The 17,089-nt window shown below is 37.4% G+C and overlaps 1 protein-coding gene across 1 annotated transcript in view; it reads left to right on the top strand.

The window, feature by feature from the left end:
• Positions 1-17,089, top strand: part of ATP13A3 (ATPase 13A3) — a 60,593-nt gene that overhangs the window by 15,733 nt on the left and 27,771 nt on the right. Inside the window, exons 2-8 of the mRNA XM_069865399.1 lie at positions 6,787-6,882; positions 8,820-8,993; positions 9,785-9,955; positions 10,263-10,333; positions 13,911-13,991; positions 15,705-15,774; positions 16,734-16,868. Coding sequence (XP_069721500.1) covers positions 6,832-6,882; positions 8,820-8,993; positions 9,785-9,955; positions 10,263-10,333; positions 13,911-13,991; positions 15,705-15,774; positions 16,734-16,868 — 753 coding nt within the window. The 5' untranslated portion in view covers positions 6,787-6,831. The remainder of the gene's footprint in view (positions 1-6,786; positions 6,883-8,819; positions 8,994-9,784; positions 9,956-10,262; positions 10,334-13,910; positions 13,992-15,704; positions 15,775-16,733; positions 16,869-17,089) is intronic.

The raw sequence follows: 17,089 nt of genomic DNA, 5'->3' as shown, positions 1-17,089 counted from the left end.
ACATTAGCATGATGGCAAAGGAGATCTTGGGTCAAGAATGGGGTTTTTTGTTTGTTTGATTTTTTCTTCTTTTCTGCTGAGAAGTGTTTTGGTGATCCAAGGGGAGAAAAGTTCTTAATCTTTCTGGATGAATTTTGAAGAAGCGTTTTCACTGTTTTTTACTGCTAGTAGTTAGATACTTTGTTTTGTATGTATGTGGACATATTATAACCTGCAAATTTTGAAATACTCTTAATATTCAGAGCAACTTTTGCCTTTGGCCTGAGGTCCAAGTGCAGAACTGTCTTCCAAAGCACCATCTCCTTGAATGTGCGAAGTGTTCCCATGTATCACACGACACTTGTAGGACGATGTGGAAAACTGGCTTCTGTGGCATGGCAAAAGAATACACCTCTCCTCTGTTAATCTCTTTGTTGAATTAATTACCATCCTCTTCTGCTAATGGTCAACTGTATTCCAGGCTGTGTTTTCACATTTCCCAAGAAATCAGATGTATTTTGAAACTGAATGTGTTCTCAGAAGATGTGTTCACACCTCCTCCTGGCCTGTTATTGCTCTTCTAGTTTGAGTGCTTCTTCAATTTTTAATTTCGTAACTGCCAGTATGGCAGAGATTGAGCATCAGTCGGTGTTTTGTTTATGTAAAGCAGTTGCTTTTACTGCCTGTAGGTCATTGCATGAATGCCAGAAACGTTTACCATAACCTGTGGAAGAAATAGGCTTAGTTTGGCAACTGCTTGAAAGGTGTGGGGATGGTGAGTTACTGGAAGCATAATAAGCCCTGGTGGTAAACATTGCCTTTCTAAGGTCTGTTACCGTGCTAGGTTGGTTCCTTCTCATGGTAAAGGGTTGAGAGTGTGGCTCTAAAATGCAGAAATGCTTCATTTCTGAGTGACTGAAATAACGTTTGGCTTTTCATAGTTTCAAAATGAAACAGGGTATTTCTGTGTATTGACAGCTAGTTGGCATACAATTGGAGATGCTGTCTGTCTGGAGATGTGCAGCAGGCACCATCTGCAGTTAAGAGTGATTGCTCAAGATATTTTGTTAAATTCAGAACTCTAAAAGACTTGTAGTGACATCAGGCCGTTTAGAAGTTTAATATTCAACACCAGAGCTGTGAAGTGTCTCTTAATAGAGGATGTATTTGTTGTAAATAAGTTCTTCAAAAGTCTTTCAGTAACCCTTAAAGATACCATAATGCATCCTTTTGGACCCAGGACAGCCAGACTGGTCGCTTAGTAAGACAATGGTTCAGGTTTTAGGAATATGATTCTATGATATTGTGGCCCTTTGCTAGACAGGTCAAATTTATTTTTGGTTTAATTCTCTTCCTGTAGAAATGTATGGTGCTTGGTTTATTAAATGACAGTGATTACATGGGGGGCTGAAGAAGACTGACTTGTATAAATGTCTGCACATAGGTGGTTTTTAAATTTGGCCTTTTTCATGCACGTATCTCACTTTTCCTGTGTGCTTTGCTAGACTTTTTCATTTGCTCAATATGTTCTCACCAAAGCAGTGCTGGTCAAGCCTCAGCTTCTACAGAAAAAGAACTTATTTCTGCAGCCTTTGGTTAGTGACAAAGTTACTTGTTTTGGCTTTGTAGCACTTGATCTGTAAAGGTTGTCTCATTTGACGTAGTTGATTTCTTCATTATGCTCTATGATAAAGTGTAAAACTGGAGAAATGTGAGTGTTTCTGAGCTGTTGCCTTTACCATCGTTGAGCCCCTCAAAATGAATGGTGTTGTCTTCACTCATGCCAGCTGTAAATACAAGGAAGGGTTTGGTCAGAAGCACGTACGCTGTTTGCTGGGCAGATAGGATCAGGACTCGTGCACAGACCTGAAGCTGTCTGCAGGCTCCTGGTGAGGCATTTGTGGTTTGAATAGCAGGAGCTGGACCGGGGCTGCTGATGCCTGGAAGCGCAGCGTCTGCGCCAGCCCGGCCACAGGCTTGCAATTGTTCGGCCACACTGGAGGGAAAAGGGGAAAAAAAAGCATTCTGAGCAGTGCCAAATTTTCTTTGATATGTTAATCTTTTGATAACAGTTTGAAAAGCCCTTGGAGACTTTTTTTTAGATTTTAGACAAAATAGTTCATTTGTCAGGACTTCCCTTGTAGATAGGGACTCCGTTATTAAGAACTGCCTCGCTCCCTCATAACAAAAGCAAGTGCAGAGGACAGCTGCTGGACTGCCTGTTGGTAAGAGAAACTTTTAGTTATTTACAAATATCTGAAAAGAATAAAATAGAGAATGTTTCAGATACAAGTTGGTGTTTGTATGTTTGTAATGATGGTAGAGCGTAAGGATATGTAACAGCTTGATAATTTTTTAATGCATATGCACATGTGGATTTTACTAAAGTTTTGAGCTATCAGGATTGTATTTTTATCTGAGAAACTTGGCACTGAAATTACCTGGTGATGGCAGGAGATATCAGATGTGTCTTTTGTAGCTATAGCCTTTGCAGATGTTGGATTTTTTCTCTTGAAATTATGGAACTTCTAGGTAAACTGGAAAACTGGAATAACAAACTGATTGCAACAATATGGGTATGTTAGAGCAGAATTAGTTTTTAGGCATTATGGACTTGGGGCAAATGTTGAGGAGAACAGAGAGAAAATATTTTTACTTCCCTCCTCCCAAATGAGACCCAAAGGGTAGAATTTGCACTGAAGTAGTTTGATAATTATGCCAACTGTTAGAGAACTGACTCTGGAAAAGCCGATAGTCCTTAGGAAATGTGGCTTTGCAAAACCCATCAGGCATGCTGTTTGAGACTTACTGTAGTTCTTTTACAACACTGCCATGCTTTTTACACTGTTACTGCAAATGTTTATTGCCTATAAATATTTTGATACAACTGCTTGCTATCCTGATTGTTTAGATCAACAAATAAATACTGGTGTAGCAATTCAGAGAGGGTGCAACGCTTTGACTGTGGGGGTTGCCTGTACTTTTAAGCTTTGTACACGGATTTGCATTAGCTCTAAAGTAATTCTTAAATCTGAAACTGCAGATGCTGTCCCACCTTGGCTCTGTGTAGTGCGGGCAAATAGTAAATGCTGTTTAACTTAATTTTGTGACACTTTATTACAAAGTTGCAGATTTACTGTTTAGGGTTGTGATTCAAATGTGGGCTCTTGAAGTGCAGTTCAGACGCCTCAGATGAACCTGTACTAAATGGTACCTGTGTTCTAAAACATTGCAAGTGATTTCATTCTCTTGGTCTCAGTGGCAAACAGCATTTATTTTACAGACCTTTTTGATACTTCCTACTTTTCTGACTTTTGCACAGCTAAGCATATTCTATAGCAGCTCAGTGAGTAAAGATTATGTAAGTGGAGTAACAGTAACTTTCACTGTTTCCATTGGTTTTGACCCCTTTCTTTAAAAGGAATATGTAGTGATTTTTTTATTTACTATTTTCAGTTTGTTAAAGGGAGAAAGGACTTCTCTAGCTACTCACTCAGAAGAACTTGAGCTGGAGAGAGGCTGAGTGGCAGCCTTGCTTCAGGGCACTCTATTTGAATATTAGAGTCCGTGTTGCTTCTTGTGAGTGGATTTCAATGTCACTTCCATTTGAGTACCAGCAAAATATTGTACTCCCAAGTAGTTTGAACAGTCAAGGGCTTAAATGTAAATATTTGAAGTATTGAAATGTCTAATTTCCTGCCATGTTATAGAACGCAGTAAAGATCAAATGCAGATTGCTGAAGTCTGTTGTGGGTTGGTGAGGTACTGTTTCTTTTTACTCCAGTATGACTCAGCATCCTGAAGTCACCTTCAACGAGGGCAGCCCTGAAGAGCCCGTGGTGGTGTTCAACCCCAGCACTCAACAGGGCAGTGAGAAACAAACCCAGAGCATTTGCTTATGAACTCTTGATGATGAGCTTGGGCTGATGATATGCCAGAATAGATAGGTTGGAGGCAGTGCTACTCTTTGTTGCTTAAGAGTAATGATTTTTATGACCCATCAATAAAGAAAATATCTCTAAAATTTTCTAAGCTTGGAGATTTGAATTTGAATTTAATATAGAAAATTAAAGGCCATATGTGAAGTATTGGGAATGTGTATGTTAGCTGAAGGTTGTTCAGAGGGAGCTAATGTGGTCAAACATAAGCCTCCCGATATTCCTTGTGTATTCCCTGTGTGGCTCTCCCCAGCTGTTCAAAGAACTCATTGAATTACGGGAATTATTGCTGGTGCTCTCAGTGCTGGGATTCGTGCTTCTTCAGATGCACAACTTGATGCTCCTTTCTAGCTGTGAACGGTGCTGGATTTAATCAGTTGCATAAGGTGCCTATTCTGATGTTTGCCATATGGAATTCTCAGCTGAGATTTATTGATTTTGAAGCTGTTTGCATTTATCTTGCCACCTGGTGCTTTCCTGTATCAAGTGCAGTTGTTGCTAGATATGTTCATCAAGACCAGAGTTTTGCCTGCAGGAACTGCTTTTGATGTTGCAGTGCACTAGAGAGGGGAAATGCGTGTTTGTTTAAGAGCAGGCTGGTTCAAGTGTGTAGATCTAATAGTTCTTTCTTGGAGCTCTGAGCTCTATTAGAAGTATAATTCTGTATATATAAAACTTCTTCTGGCTGCATGACCTCTTGATTGAAAATGGGATTTGTACCTTGTACACAAAGTTTTTTGTCATTTTAAGTTAAAGATTATTCTCAGGAGCTTTCTTAGAAATCCTTTGTAGGTTTAGGACAGATTTTAGCTGGTTTCATGTACTCTTCCTGCAGCCTCCCCCCCACCCCGAACCCCCTTCCTTCCTAGGATAAAAAGCTGTTCGGTGAAGAGAAAAGTGGCAATTTAAACAAAAGTGTGTGTTTGAACTTGCATGACTTGTGTAACAGCTAAGGAGGTATCAGTGGTGCACATCTTTTGGCTTAATTTCCCAACTAATCTGCAATAAGAAAGGTTTTCATAGTTCAGTATTGGATGGTAATAGAAAGTTTTCAGCTTAAGAAAGCAAGGAGTGTGTGAGCTGGTCTTTCTGTCAAAGACAGTTGTTACCAAATCAGGTTCCTTCCATACAGAACAAAATACAAACTGTATCAAGCACTCAATTTGTGAAGTGCTGAATTGTTTTTCAGCCCTGGGTTGTGATGCAGTTTTTCCTTGAGTGTGTGTTTCTCCTACTAGGACTTTGTTCAGCAGTGGGCATAGATTTCTGAGGAGACCCACGTTTGGGCACCAAAAGAGACCTTTTCTGTTGGTTTTCTGCTTCGTTTGTTGTCCTAATTGAAAAGGAGGTGGTAGCTTACAGAAAACACGTGAGGATGTGATGATAAACTACAGGAGTTGGGAGGGAGGACCTTTTGAAGTTGGCATTACTGCAGAATGTAAGTGCATGGATCCAGGGCTGGGTTTGAGAGTCTGACTTGGAGTCTAGTGATTTGGTTTGTGAAAATGTTGGGGAGATAATGACAGCACAGAACTTGGTAATGGTTATGCTTTTATCATAATGCTACTTAGTACCAAGTATTTTAAACAGTGGCATCCTAGTCTTCTGTGGGCAGATGACATGAAGTTAAGTGGATGGCTTTCACCTGGATTTCTTTTTTTTTTTTTTGTAACAGCCTTCTGTATGAAAAATGACAATTTTAATAACTGCTTGTACTGTTACAGTGAGTCCTTAAACCGTGAGGACTGCTTGTAAGCTGTGGTAGTAAGTACTGTTTTCTGAGAGATTTGTAAATGTGCAGTAGATAAAATCAAAGGCTGCACAGTGTCAGTGCATAGAATCATTGTTCAGCTGTGTCTCAGCAGGTGAGCATTGGCTGTTCTGTGGTTTTAACTGTGGTCCTGTGGAAATATGATAAGGGTGCATTAATTATAAATTGTATACAAATAACATGTCCCGGTGTGCCCAAATGAAGATTAGATGAAGTTTTAATTTAAAAGATTTAGCTTTTTGACTTGCTATCTCTCATTTTCTATGTGGTGTTGAAACTTCTGATGAGTCTTATGTATGTTGTTGCCTTTTGTTTGTAGTTCTTCCCTATTGGAGCACTGACCTGTGTGCTATATGTTCACCCCATAGAGAGCTTTGTATTTTTTCATGCCTTTCCCTATCATGAATAAACTTGTGATTATAGTCTATCTCAAGGCACCCCTCAAGATTTGCAACTATTGAGAGATTTACAATAAGACATGAACCCCTTGATACAAATGGAATGGCAAAAGAATTGGAAAGAAAGGAAAAAACTGACCACTAAGCATATCTTGATTTAGAAATTTTAAGCTGGAGACTAAACTGATTTTAGCATGTACTTACTTTTCTGCTCAAGTGAGAAATGCGCATCTTGGGGCTACAGTACCTTTCCTCTTGAAGGGTAGCCTGGCTTCTGAAAACGTCTGATAGGAGCTATTTTCTATAAGTTGATAGGAATGTGTGATCTTGACCTACTTTTAAGCCTTTTTACAGGTTTAATTTATGTTTCCATTGTGAAGTTTATAGAATGTACCAAAACCTGCTTGCCACATGTGGAATGTAACCAAGTTAAAATGGTTCAAGTTCTTTTTTCTCCTTCAAAGCTTGCTATTTCTGCAATATGTCACTTGTATTTGTCCAGTGTTCAGTCTTAAAGCCTTCCTAGAGCTCCTTGGGCTGCTATTGCTGGAAGCTAGTAACACTGCACATTTTAAGTTCTGTATTAATATGTTGTCAGAGTGTTTTGTGTGTATGCACTTAGAGAAAATAACTGAAAATAACCTAATGCCTAGCTATAAAATCAGTACTGCTGATTAAATTTTAATTCCTTTGTTGTTAGAGGTCTTCCATATCTCAAGTTGAGAAGTTCCATATCGTACTAAACATGGAGAAAGAAGAAAAGAAATTTGTCAATAAAGCAGAGGAAGATGAGATGGTAATGAATTCTTTTTGTCTACTTTTACATACTGAAAGAAATAAGTTTTCATTATTTTCTGTCTAAATGAGGCATATGACATCAGGAAGTGGACTGTCTCAGTTTAAGTTTAGCAGTCTTACAAGGTTGTCCTTAATTTTTTTTGGCATTAAGAAATCTATTCTTGGTATAGGAAGTGCTTGTGTTGAAAGCCTTTGCAAGGGTGCTGTCTGTGTTGGCTATGTTGAGTTCAGTAGTCCAGTAGAGAAGAGTTTGTGGTATTTAACTACATTTTTTTTTTCAAAGGAAAATGGAAGTGAATTGTGTTGTTTCCCCCTCACCTTTCCCTGGAAAAAAGTTCTAGAGCTTTTTTACTGTCATTTAAAACAGGTTAATGCTCCATAATCTGACTGTATTCTGCATACTTTTACTTGTTCATATTTAAGACAAGACCCAGTCCCAGAAGCATGGCAAACAGTTTTATGTATTTGATTGCACATAAACTTTGCTTCCTACTGGAACAATATCTCTGTCATTTTTCCTGGAAGATGTAGCAATAAGCTTTGACAGGAAAGTAGTGGCAGCTGCTCTTGAAATTTTGAGCCTATCCTAGAGAGAGCAGAAACTATTTATGATATATATGGATTTTTGTTTTAAAATGTTAGATTCCTGTGAATTGAAGTCCTTATTCTGTCTTTGTGCATGCTGCTAGGAAAAGATGCTCTTCACTAGACCAGCTCTAATACGGGAAGTAGGCGAATACACCTTACAACAAGAATGCAATGGAAATGCTCATGGTCTGATAAAATAAATGCTTTTTGGAGGAAATAATTGGTTTTCCCCAAAAGAAGCATTAACCTCTCCACTATCTTTCACCCAACTGTTTTTAGTGGTAAGGAATGAACATTGGCTGCAATGTTGAGGGGGCAACCGAGACTGGGTTTTGTATCTGCTTTTTGTCAGCTGAGAAGGCTGCAAAGCAAATTTGTTGAAAAGCCTTTTCTTAGGAAAGGAATTTAAGCAATTTCTAATACTCTTCAGTGAGAAGTACAAAAAGATTTGCAAAAATGTGGTGTCAGTATGAACAATATGGGTGGGCCTCAATGTGAAGCTTTGTTGCCCTTTGCAGCAGGAAATATAATCTAATGATGTAATGTGAAACTTGGGAATGTTACACAGCATCTAGTAAGTCACTGAATTATTTTCTGTTACTGGCTGTCATCAAGTTAAGTTGTCGCTTGCCTTTGACTAATACTTTGTGGGTTTTTTTTAATGGGAGAAGAGGATTTTTCCAGCTGCTGCAAATTACAGAACCTTTGTCAGTGTGGCAGTTTCAAATGTTTCACAGTACCATTCCTTGTTAAATGACAGGCAAAATAAGCCAATTTTTCTTCTAAAAAGTAGTGCTTGATAAATATATTTACAGTTTTGCTTAGAAAGTATGAAATTCAGCTTGCAGCAGTAATTCAAAATTGTGTGGTAGCTAATCAAATGTTAGTGTGGTAAAATGAGCATTTGACAAAACCACATGTGCTTTTGCTCTTAAATGCTTGTCTGACTTGTGCTGTGTCATGGTAAAAAATGTGGTTGTTCACTGAGAATTAAGGCAGATTCTACTGCAGCCTCAGTCCTTAGAGAGCAGTGCAGAGAGAAGACAGGTCCTGCAGTTAAATGTTTTAAACAATGTGGATGTTCTGCCTTTGCCAGGTTTTTTGTATTGTATTGTATTGTTGTATTGTACTGTTGTTTGTATTTCTGACCAAGTAACATGGCATTCTTTTTTGTTGTTGTTCCATCATGTATTAAGTTTTTTAAATCTTCCCTTCCCTTAGAGGAGAAAAAGGCTTTGAAATTGGATTCATTTCGAAAGCCACACTCTATAAAAAATTAATATTGGCTTCCCAAGCCAGAGTAATTACGAGGGTCATTTTGTTATTTGTGTCTCTGTTTCTGTGCAGGAGATCTATGGCTATAGTCTATGTCGCTGGAAGTTGGTGCTAGTTACCATAGGAGTGATCTGTTCTGGTGGATTTCTCCTCCTCCTCCTCTACTGGATGCCTCAGTGGCGTGTGAAAGCAACGTGCAAAAGGACTACACTTAAAGACTGTGAAGTGGTTCTGCTAAGAACAACCGTAAGTCTGTTGGAGAATGTGCTTCTGCAGTTGCTTCACACCCCTCTTGCTGCTTGCTAAAATACACAAATCCTTGCATGCAGTGTAGACATAGTTTTATATTTAGAATGCTGCAGAACTCTCCTCCTTGGTACTGTGCGTGACTTTTCTGCCCGTAGGGGAAGACTGACAGCTGTTTGCAGATGACATAAGAAAAAATCTTGCTTTTGGATTTTAAGAATTAAAAACATGAATGCTGTTGTCATCAAAAGTTACGGAACAGGTACCTTGTTCCTGTAACCTGGTAAAATGGTTTGCAGGCTTCCCCTCCCTTGTTCAGTGAAGTGCATTTGTTGAATTAAGGTGTAACCATGGACCCACGTATGGTTTAATTTCAAGTGATTTTCTTCCTTTGCAATTGCTGCACGCAGTCCTTAATTATGATTTTGTGTTAAGTCCTCAGTTATTTGAAGTTCCAGGGTTGTGACCAGCTGAATGTGTAGGAATCCCATATTTCCTCCTACTCAAGAACAACTGTTCTAAATTGAAGAACTCAAGATGTCAAAATTCAAGTATCAAGTCTCATTGCTTAGAAGAAATTAAATCTTTCAGTGCAAAAAATATGCTTTTAGAATTGTGGAAAGAAAATGTATTCTTAAGGTAGCTGATATTAACCTGGGGATATCTTTTGTAGTTCTGTGTAGGTTCTGCTAATCTGTCATCTGTTCTTGACATGTTTTGCTACAGCTGTTGGAGTAAAATGCTGTTTAAGTACTGTTTCAACCAACTCATTTTTTTCCACTCTTTTTAAGGATGAATTCAAGATATGGTTTTGTGCAAAGGTTCGTGTTATTCCTTCTTTGGGAGCCAATCCATTACAGAATCCTAACCCTATCATCCACAAGGTTTCAAATGGCCATGCTGTTCATGTCTGTGAATCTGCTGCAGAAGAGAATAGAAATTATTTGAAAAAATATTTGCCTGTAAGTAAACCTGCAATACTATGCTTTTTAATTTTCAAAATATCTGAAGTAGTATATGGAGTAAACACACCATGCAGTTCGTGTGAGATGCTGGTTTTGTCTGAAAGGCTAACACATTGTTTGGGTGGAGCACAAATCTTTCCCTCAGTAGCATGTTGCTGGAAATTGTAGGATGCTTGAAAGATAATTTGGAAAGAAAGGTATTCATTTTTAGTGAAATTCTTCTAAATTCACTTCTCAGAATAAAGTCAGTCAGAAGAGAGATGTTAAATGGTGCTAGTTTAATATTTATCTGTTGCCCTTGCAGATTCGTTATTTCACACATCACAGCGTGAAGTATTTCTGGAATGATTCAGTTCAAAGTTTTGATGTTGTACGGTAAGAATACTTTATTTTGTGTTGTGCTTCAAACATCCTCTTTTTTATTTTTAAAAGAAAAGTATGCCTGAGAACATGGTGAATATTGGTATCATGTTCTGAACAGCTGTTTTAGCTCACTGAGTCTTTGTTTGAACCATAGTTAGAGCAGGGAGATTTTAACTCTGTGTGACTTTGGAAGGAAGGTATTTGTTTAATCTACCTTTATTGAGCATGGTTTGTATAGGGTGACAGGCTGCATGCCTCTGCAGGCTTTTTGCCTGTTTTTGGAGTGTTATTTGAGAATCGGAGCACCTGTTTACAGACAGTAGTCCTCCTTCTATAAACTCTTAAAAGTTTCCTTCTGCTGGGATAACTTAGTTTTTTTGCATGGCTGCTGAGCTAGACCGAAAAGGAGCATCTAGGAAGAGGGGAGTTCACTGAACAGGTTACTCGCCTCTGTGTAGCTCTGCCACTACATTTTAGTTCAGTTTAGCTGAATTTGACCCCTCTTTAGTTACTCTTTAATAACAAAAACAGGTCTCTTGCATTGATAGAAAAGATCTTTTAGTGGGCAGTATTAGCTGCACTCAGAGTGTGATGTCTTGTATTTTCTGTTATCCAGCAGCACTGTTTCGTGAGGTTGGGACTGAAGAAGAATGTTCATTTTTCTGATGCTTCTGATAACTTTTAGCACTATGAGAAGAACTTTAGTGAACAAAACCTAGTTTTGACAACTGCTTGTTAAAATAAGCAGCGCAGATCAGAAATGTAGCCTCTTTTTAGCTTAAATCAATGTTCACTGCATTGAACCATCCTGTGGAAAAGTCCAAGCACTACAAATAGAAAATGTTAATGACCCCCGGGAGAAGAAAAGAAAAGTAGTGAAAATTTCTATTAGAAGAAACATACTCTGTAAATGTTTCTTAAACTTCTAAAGAAGTGTGTGCAAATGGTATTGAAAGTTATTAGCAATGAAAACAATTTAAAGAAATTATCGTAATAGAAGCAGTTACAAAACTGAGCACTCCTCTGGAATGGTAGAAATGTCTCAGTTCATGTGTGAATAATTAAAAGCTTTGTATGCATGTTTTATGTTAATCCTCCCATGAATTACATTACAGGGTCCTCTTTTCATGCCTATAGTGTTGCTAATTTAAACTGTTCAAAGTGAGCAAGATGAGATTTAAAAAACTCAAAACTATACTTTTATGCTTAGAACAGGTAGGGGGGTGGGGTGGAAATTGTATGACTCCATGTGTTTAGTGAAAAGTCTTGTTCCTTAGCATTAAAGTGGTGACTTGAAACTTGGCATCTGTTGGCTGTTTGACAGTGCCTTTTGATGTTCTTGTGATAACTCAGCCAATTTATAAGCCCGAGAAACATCTCAGATATGCATGTGAAGTTATGTGAGCATTTATTCAATCACATTCTTGCTGATATGCCAAACTTCCATCTGTTTGATGTTTTAGCAGTGACTGAGCCTGACCGCTTGTTTAGTCAGGTATTGTAGCTGAGCTGGACACCATTATTTAGCAATTGGATAATCCAGAGGAGGAACAGCTGGACCTGAGACTTACCTGATACTGCCAGAGTACTAAGTTGCTTTTGCACAAGGTCGAATAAGAATGAAAGTTTGCTGTAACTCTAAAGCAAATTACATATGATCTTGTAGTGAAGTACTAGATGGATACCTCTTGCGAAATAGCTGAGCTTATTAATGGTAAAAATTCTGAAAAGAAGTCTTAAAAATTTATCCTTCAGCATACTTTTTGTTGATCTGCTCTTCAATTTCTTATGTGAAAACCAGAAATAGATATTGCCTCTTAGCATGGTAGAGAATCAAGATTTGTAAAGAGAAGGGGTATGCGGCTGAGGGTTTTGTAGTAAAATCCATAAGGCAAGCAACACAATTGTAGTTGTGATCTAAGTGCAACACTGTGTCATGGAGATAAATTTACTCTGTGTAGTCAGTTATTTAGGTATCCAGAGACAGGGTGATTTGATCACATAATTAAAGACTTGGCACAATACAGAAGGAGGCAAATAAGATTTCTTGGGCAACTAACTCAGTTATGAGAGCTTGAGTTTCATATCATTGTTTTCCTTCTAATATAACATTAAGATCACTGTTTTAAACACAGGAAATGCAAGTGTAATTGTTCTTAAACTAAATCAGTCTTGGCCGCATAGCCAAAGAGGATGCAACTTTGACCCTGTATATCTGTTTTGTTCTAGCTAGTGTCAACTGAATCTGAGTGAGTTGATGAGTGCTTTATGTAATAAATGGTGCACACAGGGATTTTAAGTGCCTTGGGAATTCATTACTGTGACAGTAAAAAGCAGATAACATCCCGCTAGAAGCTTTGTCTTTGCATGGATATTACACACTTCAGTAGGCATATTTGCAAATAAATCACTTAGTTTTAGGGACCCTTCTTAAACCTGCTATTACATTGTTTTTTGTGCAGGAAAAGAATTGAATCATTTGGGATAGAATGGGAGAAAAGGCACAGTTATTAACAAATAATTGTATACTTATTCAACTTAAAGTTGTAATTTAAAAATCCTCGAACATGAAAAAATTTATGGAAACCTTGTAATCCTGTGGCCAGGTTTACATATGAACATTTTTTTTCTATTTTTTTATGTGAAGTTGGGAGAAATGTGGTCCTACCCTTTGCAATAGTGAGGATGTTTAATGCTTTCCCTGTGTTCTAGAGGATGGAAATAATTCCTACATGTAATGCACAATAATGAGTTCTTTTCAGTAGGGCAAATCTGAATATTTTCAGTGGATAACTTACTAGTTATTAAATATAAACAAGACTTGTAGTAGTGCTGGGTTTGTCAAGTCATCTGTATGCCTTTTGGAATGTAATGATACTTTCCTGTGAATCCAAATTATGTCTGCTTGCATATTGGGCATATGTCTGATTTGCTGATTTTGATAGTTGAAATGATCCTATAGCTGTAAACACAGTGATGTTTCAGGTGTGCTTGCTTATCTGCAGGTATTCTAAATTATAGAATTTGCTTACGCAGCATGTAGAAAAGTCCTGTGAAGACGAGTTTTCCAGTGATAAGGAAGTACTTGGAATAGAGACTATACTATGCCATATACTGTCGTGCATAAAACTTTGATAGGAATATGCTATGGAATAGCTTCAGTATAGATTTATTTGATAAATTGATTAATAATTGTTTCTAAAATGCTTCTGTTAGTACTTGACAATGGAGGTAATTTGAAGAAGTACTACACCCTATTGATTTCATACAATGTTTCATGCTTACTTTTTCTTTTTAGAAGCCTTTCAATACTAGCAGTGCTGATATCTGACTTAATTTTTGAAATGTATCTCTGTTTTGATTGAAATGGATATGACTGTCCTACAGAGTGAGATGTGTCAACAAGATGAACACTTAACATCACATGGGGATCTGCAGTTGTGACAAAAATAGTCAGAGAACTGTTATTCCATAGTCTTTGTTCTTTTATAATACAGTGTAACTCTTGGCAAAGACCTAGCTCTTGAGTTACTGAATGCTTCACTTTAATATCAGGTTTCTTAACTCAATAACTTTTTCCTTCGCTTAGAGGTCTAGATGAATCTACATTCTGTTCTTCGATTCACAATGAACACAGCACAGGACTGACAAAGGAAATGCATGATTACAGGTAATATTATAGTATTTGTGAGAAGAATGGTTTTCATTCCATTACCTGCACTCAAAGTGTTAACAAAGCTTGATGACAATGGAGTGATTAGTATTTACAGGCTTCAACAAAGGCTGTTCGGTATCTGTCCTTTTTCTTGGCTATATATTGAGTAAGAACTAGACCCTGATACTGTGCGGAATTACTTTTCTCATACAGCACTGACCATAGAAATCAGAACTACTGCTGTAAATAACATTAGAGTATATCACTGAAATTGTGTTTACTATTTAACATTTTGAAGTAAAATGAGTGTATGAACAGAATAGCAAGCAATTACGTTTTCAGCCATGCTGGCAGATATATGGTGAAATTTGGCAGTTGGTGTAAAACAAAGTAGGTATTTTCCCACATAACTAATCTTTAAAGTGACTGAACTGCTTCTGTAACACGCTGTCATTGTTGAAGAGCATGTGTGGATTCAGAGGCAAATAGATTGATTCCTAGAGGAGAAGTCCATTAAGGGCTCCTTAGCTGAAAAAGACACACATTTTTTTCTCAAGCTGCAGATTGTTGAAGGCTAGAAGGGAATGCCGTGGGAGATCACTGCTTCTTGTTTTCTTTCCCATCCTTGGCTAGTGGTCATATTGAGAGAGGGAGTAGTGTACTAAGTGGCTAATAAAGAATATTTGATGCCAGGAAGCGGCAGACCTGGCCTAGACTGTAATTAATTTCTTATTTTTAGAAAGATTGGGCTGAAACTTCCCAGGACTGTTTTTCATTTTAAAAGCTTAGTAACCCAAGTGTGTCCTGTAGCTTGCATGGTTGTGTCTCTGGTTGATTGGGGCTAAATGCATTCCACACTTTTTCTTTTAATTTGGTTGCCAGCAAATAACTGAGGGGGAAATTTTTTTTTTTTCCTAAGCTGCTGTTTTAGACTCTGTGAGCATGCCTGTCAAGCATAATTAAGGGTACAGTTAGAAAAGAACTTAGTCTATGAAAAACCCTTAAAGTATACCTTTAATGGTATATAGTTGAGAGATTTCTTGGTTCTCAAGTGTGAATAGCAAGCTGGAATGTATGTTCTGAAAATACAGATCCTTGTTTATTGGTCTTCTAACTTGTTGATACCATTACATAAACTGTTCTAGTTTGGGTTCTGTTTCATTCCTGGGCTGTTTTTTTTGCAAATGAGACCATCTTAGTGTTTCAGATATTGCAGTACCTGCTTGCTCCCCAATTTATGTTCTGTCAATTTGTGACATTTTCTACAAGGAAAGTCTTTTCCTTAAGAACATTCTTTCAGGGCTGCTTCATGTCAAGGTCATTTAACTATCTCAGACCTCACCAGAGGTTAATTTCTTGCTCTCCCTTTCATGTTTTGCCTTTCTTTATGCTGAGAATAAAACTAAGATACAGAACCCTGAAAACAGTGTCTTTCTGCGGTGTAAAATGTAACACTTATTTGAGCTTACGTAAATGAGAACTCCATACTGGCTTTCGGAATGACATGTTTAATAACATTGGACCTATACACAGTTTGCAGAGATCATATTATGAAAGAATCTGAAAAATAAGGTACAGTTTAAATTGGTGCCTTTTGAAACAATATGATAAATAAAAGGGGCCACGGTAATGTTTTATACTTTATCATATTAATTGAATTGCATTTAAGTGAATAACTTTTCCAATACATTTTAACTGTGTTTTGATATTTTTATTTTTTTAATGCAGGAAAGCATTCTATGGAGTAAATGAAATTGTTGTGAAAGTGCCTTCCATTTTTAAGCTTCTGATTAAGGAGGTAAGGTCTTTTATTTAATAAATAAATAAAAATGATATAGTTAAAAATACATTTAAGAACAATGACTATTGGACTGGTCTGCAAATAATAATGTAGACCAGAAATCTTCCCCCAGAACCCAAGACTGTAAAGCAAAATATGGACCTTTATTTTTGAGCTCTCCAAATTTAAGCCTTAGCTGTGCAATCTTCAGAGTTTAACACCTAGTGCCTTAGCAGTGTTAGAAAATGTGTCAGAGTTCTTTGACAGAATATCCATTTTATTTATTTTTTATTGTTAATTTCAAACATAAACCAATTTGTGTTTACCGTTATTGCCCCTTGAGTTATACAACATATGCATCAAATCAAATGTGTTCTTGCATATACTTTTGTTGGATTTGTTCCACTTTACTTGTATCACGTGGGTTTGAACAATTACCTTGTTATCCATGTACTGTAATACATCACAAACTTTTGAACAAAAGAAAATCTCCAACCTGATCTGGGAAAGACTTGAGGTGTCGGTGCGTTTGTTGATACGGCATTTGCTAATGTATGATGGTATTGGTTTTATCAATGTCTTTTTCTGTATCTTTTAAAAAACTTTTTATAATGCCATTAATAAAATAGGTTATGATTCTCATTGTCACCACCTGGATCTTGGTTGTGAGGATCTTTATCAGAATTGTAACTTAAGTTGCATCGAATGTTACTGTCACTTTACTTTGAGCTGTAGGGAGAAATGCATGCAGTCTTAGAAGTTTGCATTTGTGTGTTATTTTAGTGATAACTGTCCTTTTGAGGCATTGAGGAAGTAGTGAGGAAGAGCGAGCAGTTTGGCAAAACAGGAAAAAGGCATATATAAAGAACTGAAAGTTGTGTCTGCTCCACGGGGGAGAGGAGGGTGATTCTGACATTCTTCTGATGGAGAATGCATGTGACCTTTTGGTGTAACTTCAATGTTCTTCTTTCTTCCAGGTTCTCAACCCTTTTTACATTTTTCAGTTGTTCAGTGTGATATTGTGGATCACTGATGAATATCACTACTATGCATTAGCAATTGTCATCATGTCTGTAATATCCATTGTTAGCTCGCTCTACACCATTAGAAAGGTAAGTTCAAAGAAAACATGTCTTTTCAACCGTTTACTGATTGGGTTTGGGTTTTTTTTGCTGTGAAATTGCCTACAAGTCTATAAGACTTTTTCAGAGACTTACAGGTGGAGTATTCTTGGGTTTTTCCTCTCTAAGCTGGAAGAATTTGAATTTATGGTTCTTTTTGAGACTCCTTCCTAGCTTTCCCTGCTGTTGGCGCAGTAGTTTGACCTCAGATA

This window comes from Phaenicophaeus curvirostris, chromosome 10 (assembly GCF_032191515.1).
Source record: "Phaenicophaeus curvirostris isolate KB17595 chromosome 10, BPBGC_Pcur_1.0, whole genome shotgun sequence".
Taxonomy (NCBI): domain Eukaryota; kingdom Metazoa; phylum Chordata; class Aves; order Cuculiformes; family Cuculidae; genus Phaenicophaeus; species Phaenicophaeus curvirostris.
The sequence above is the reverse complement of the archived record's forward strand: the minus strand, read 5'-3'. Positions and strand labels throughout refer to the sequence as shown.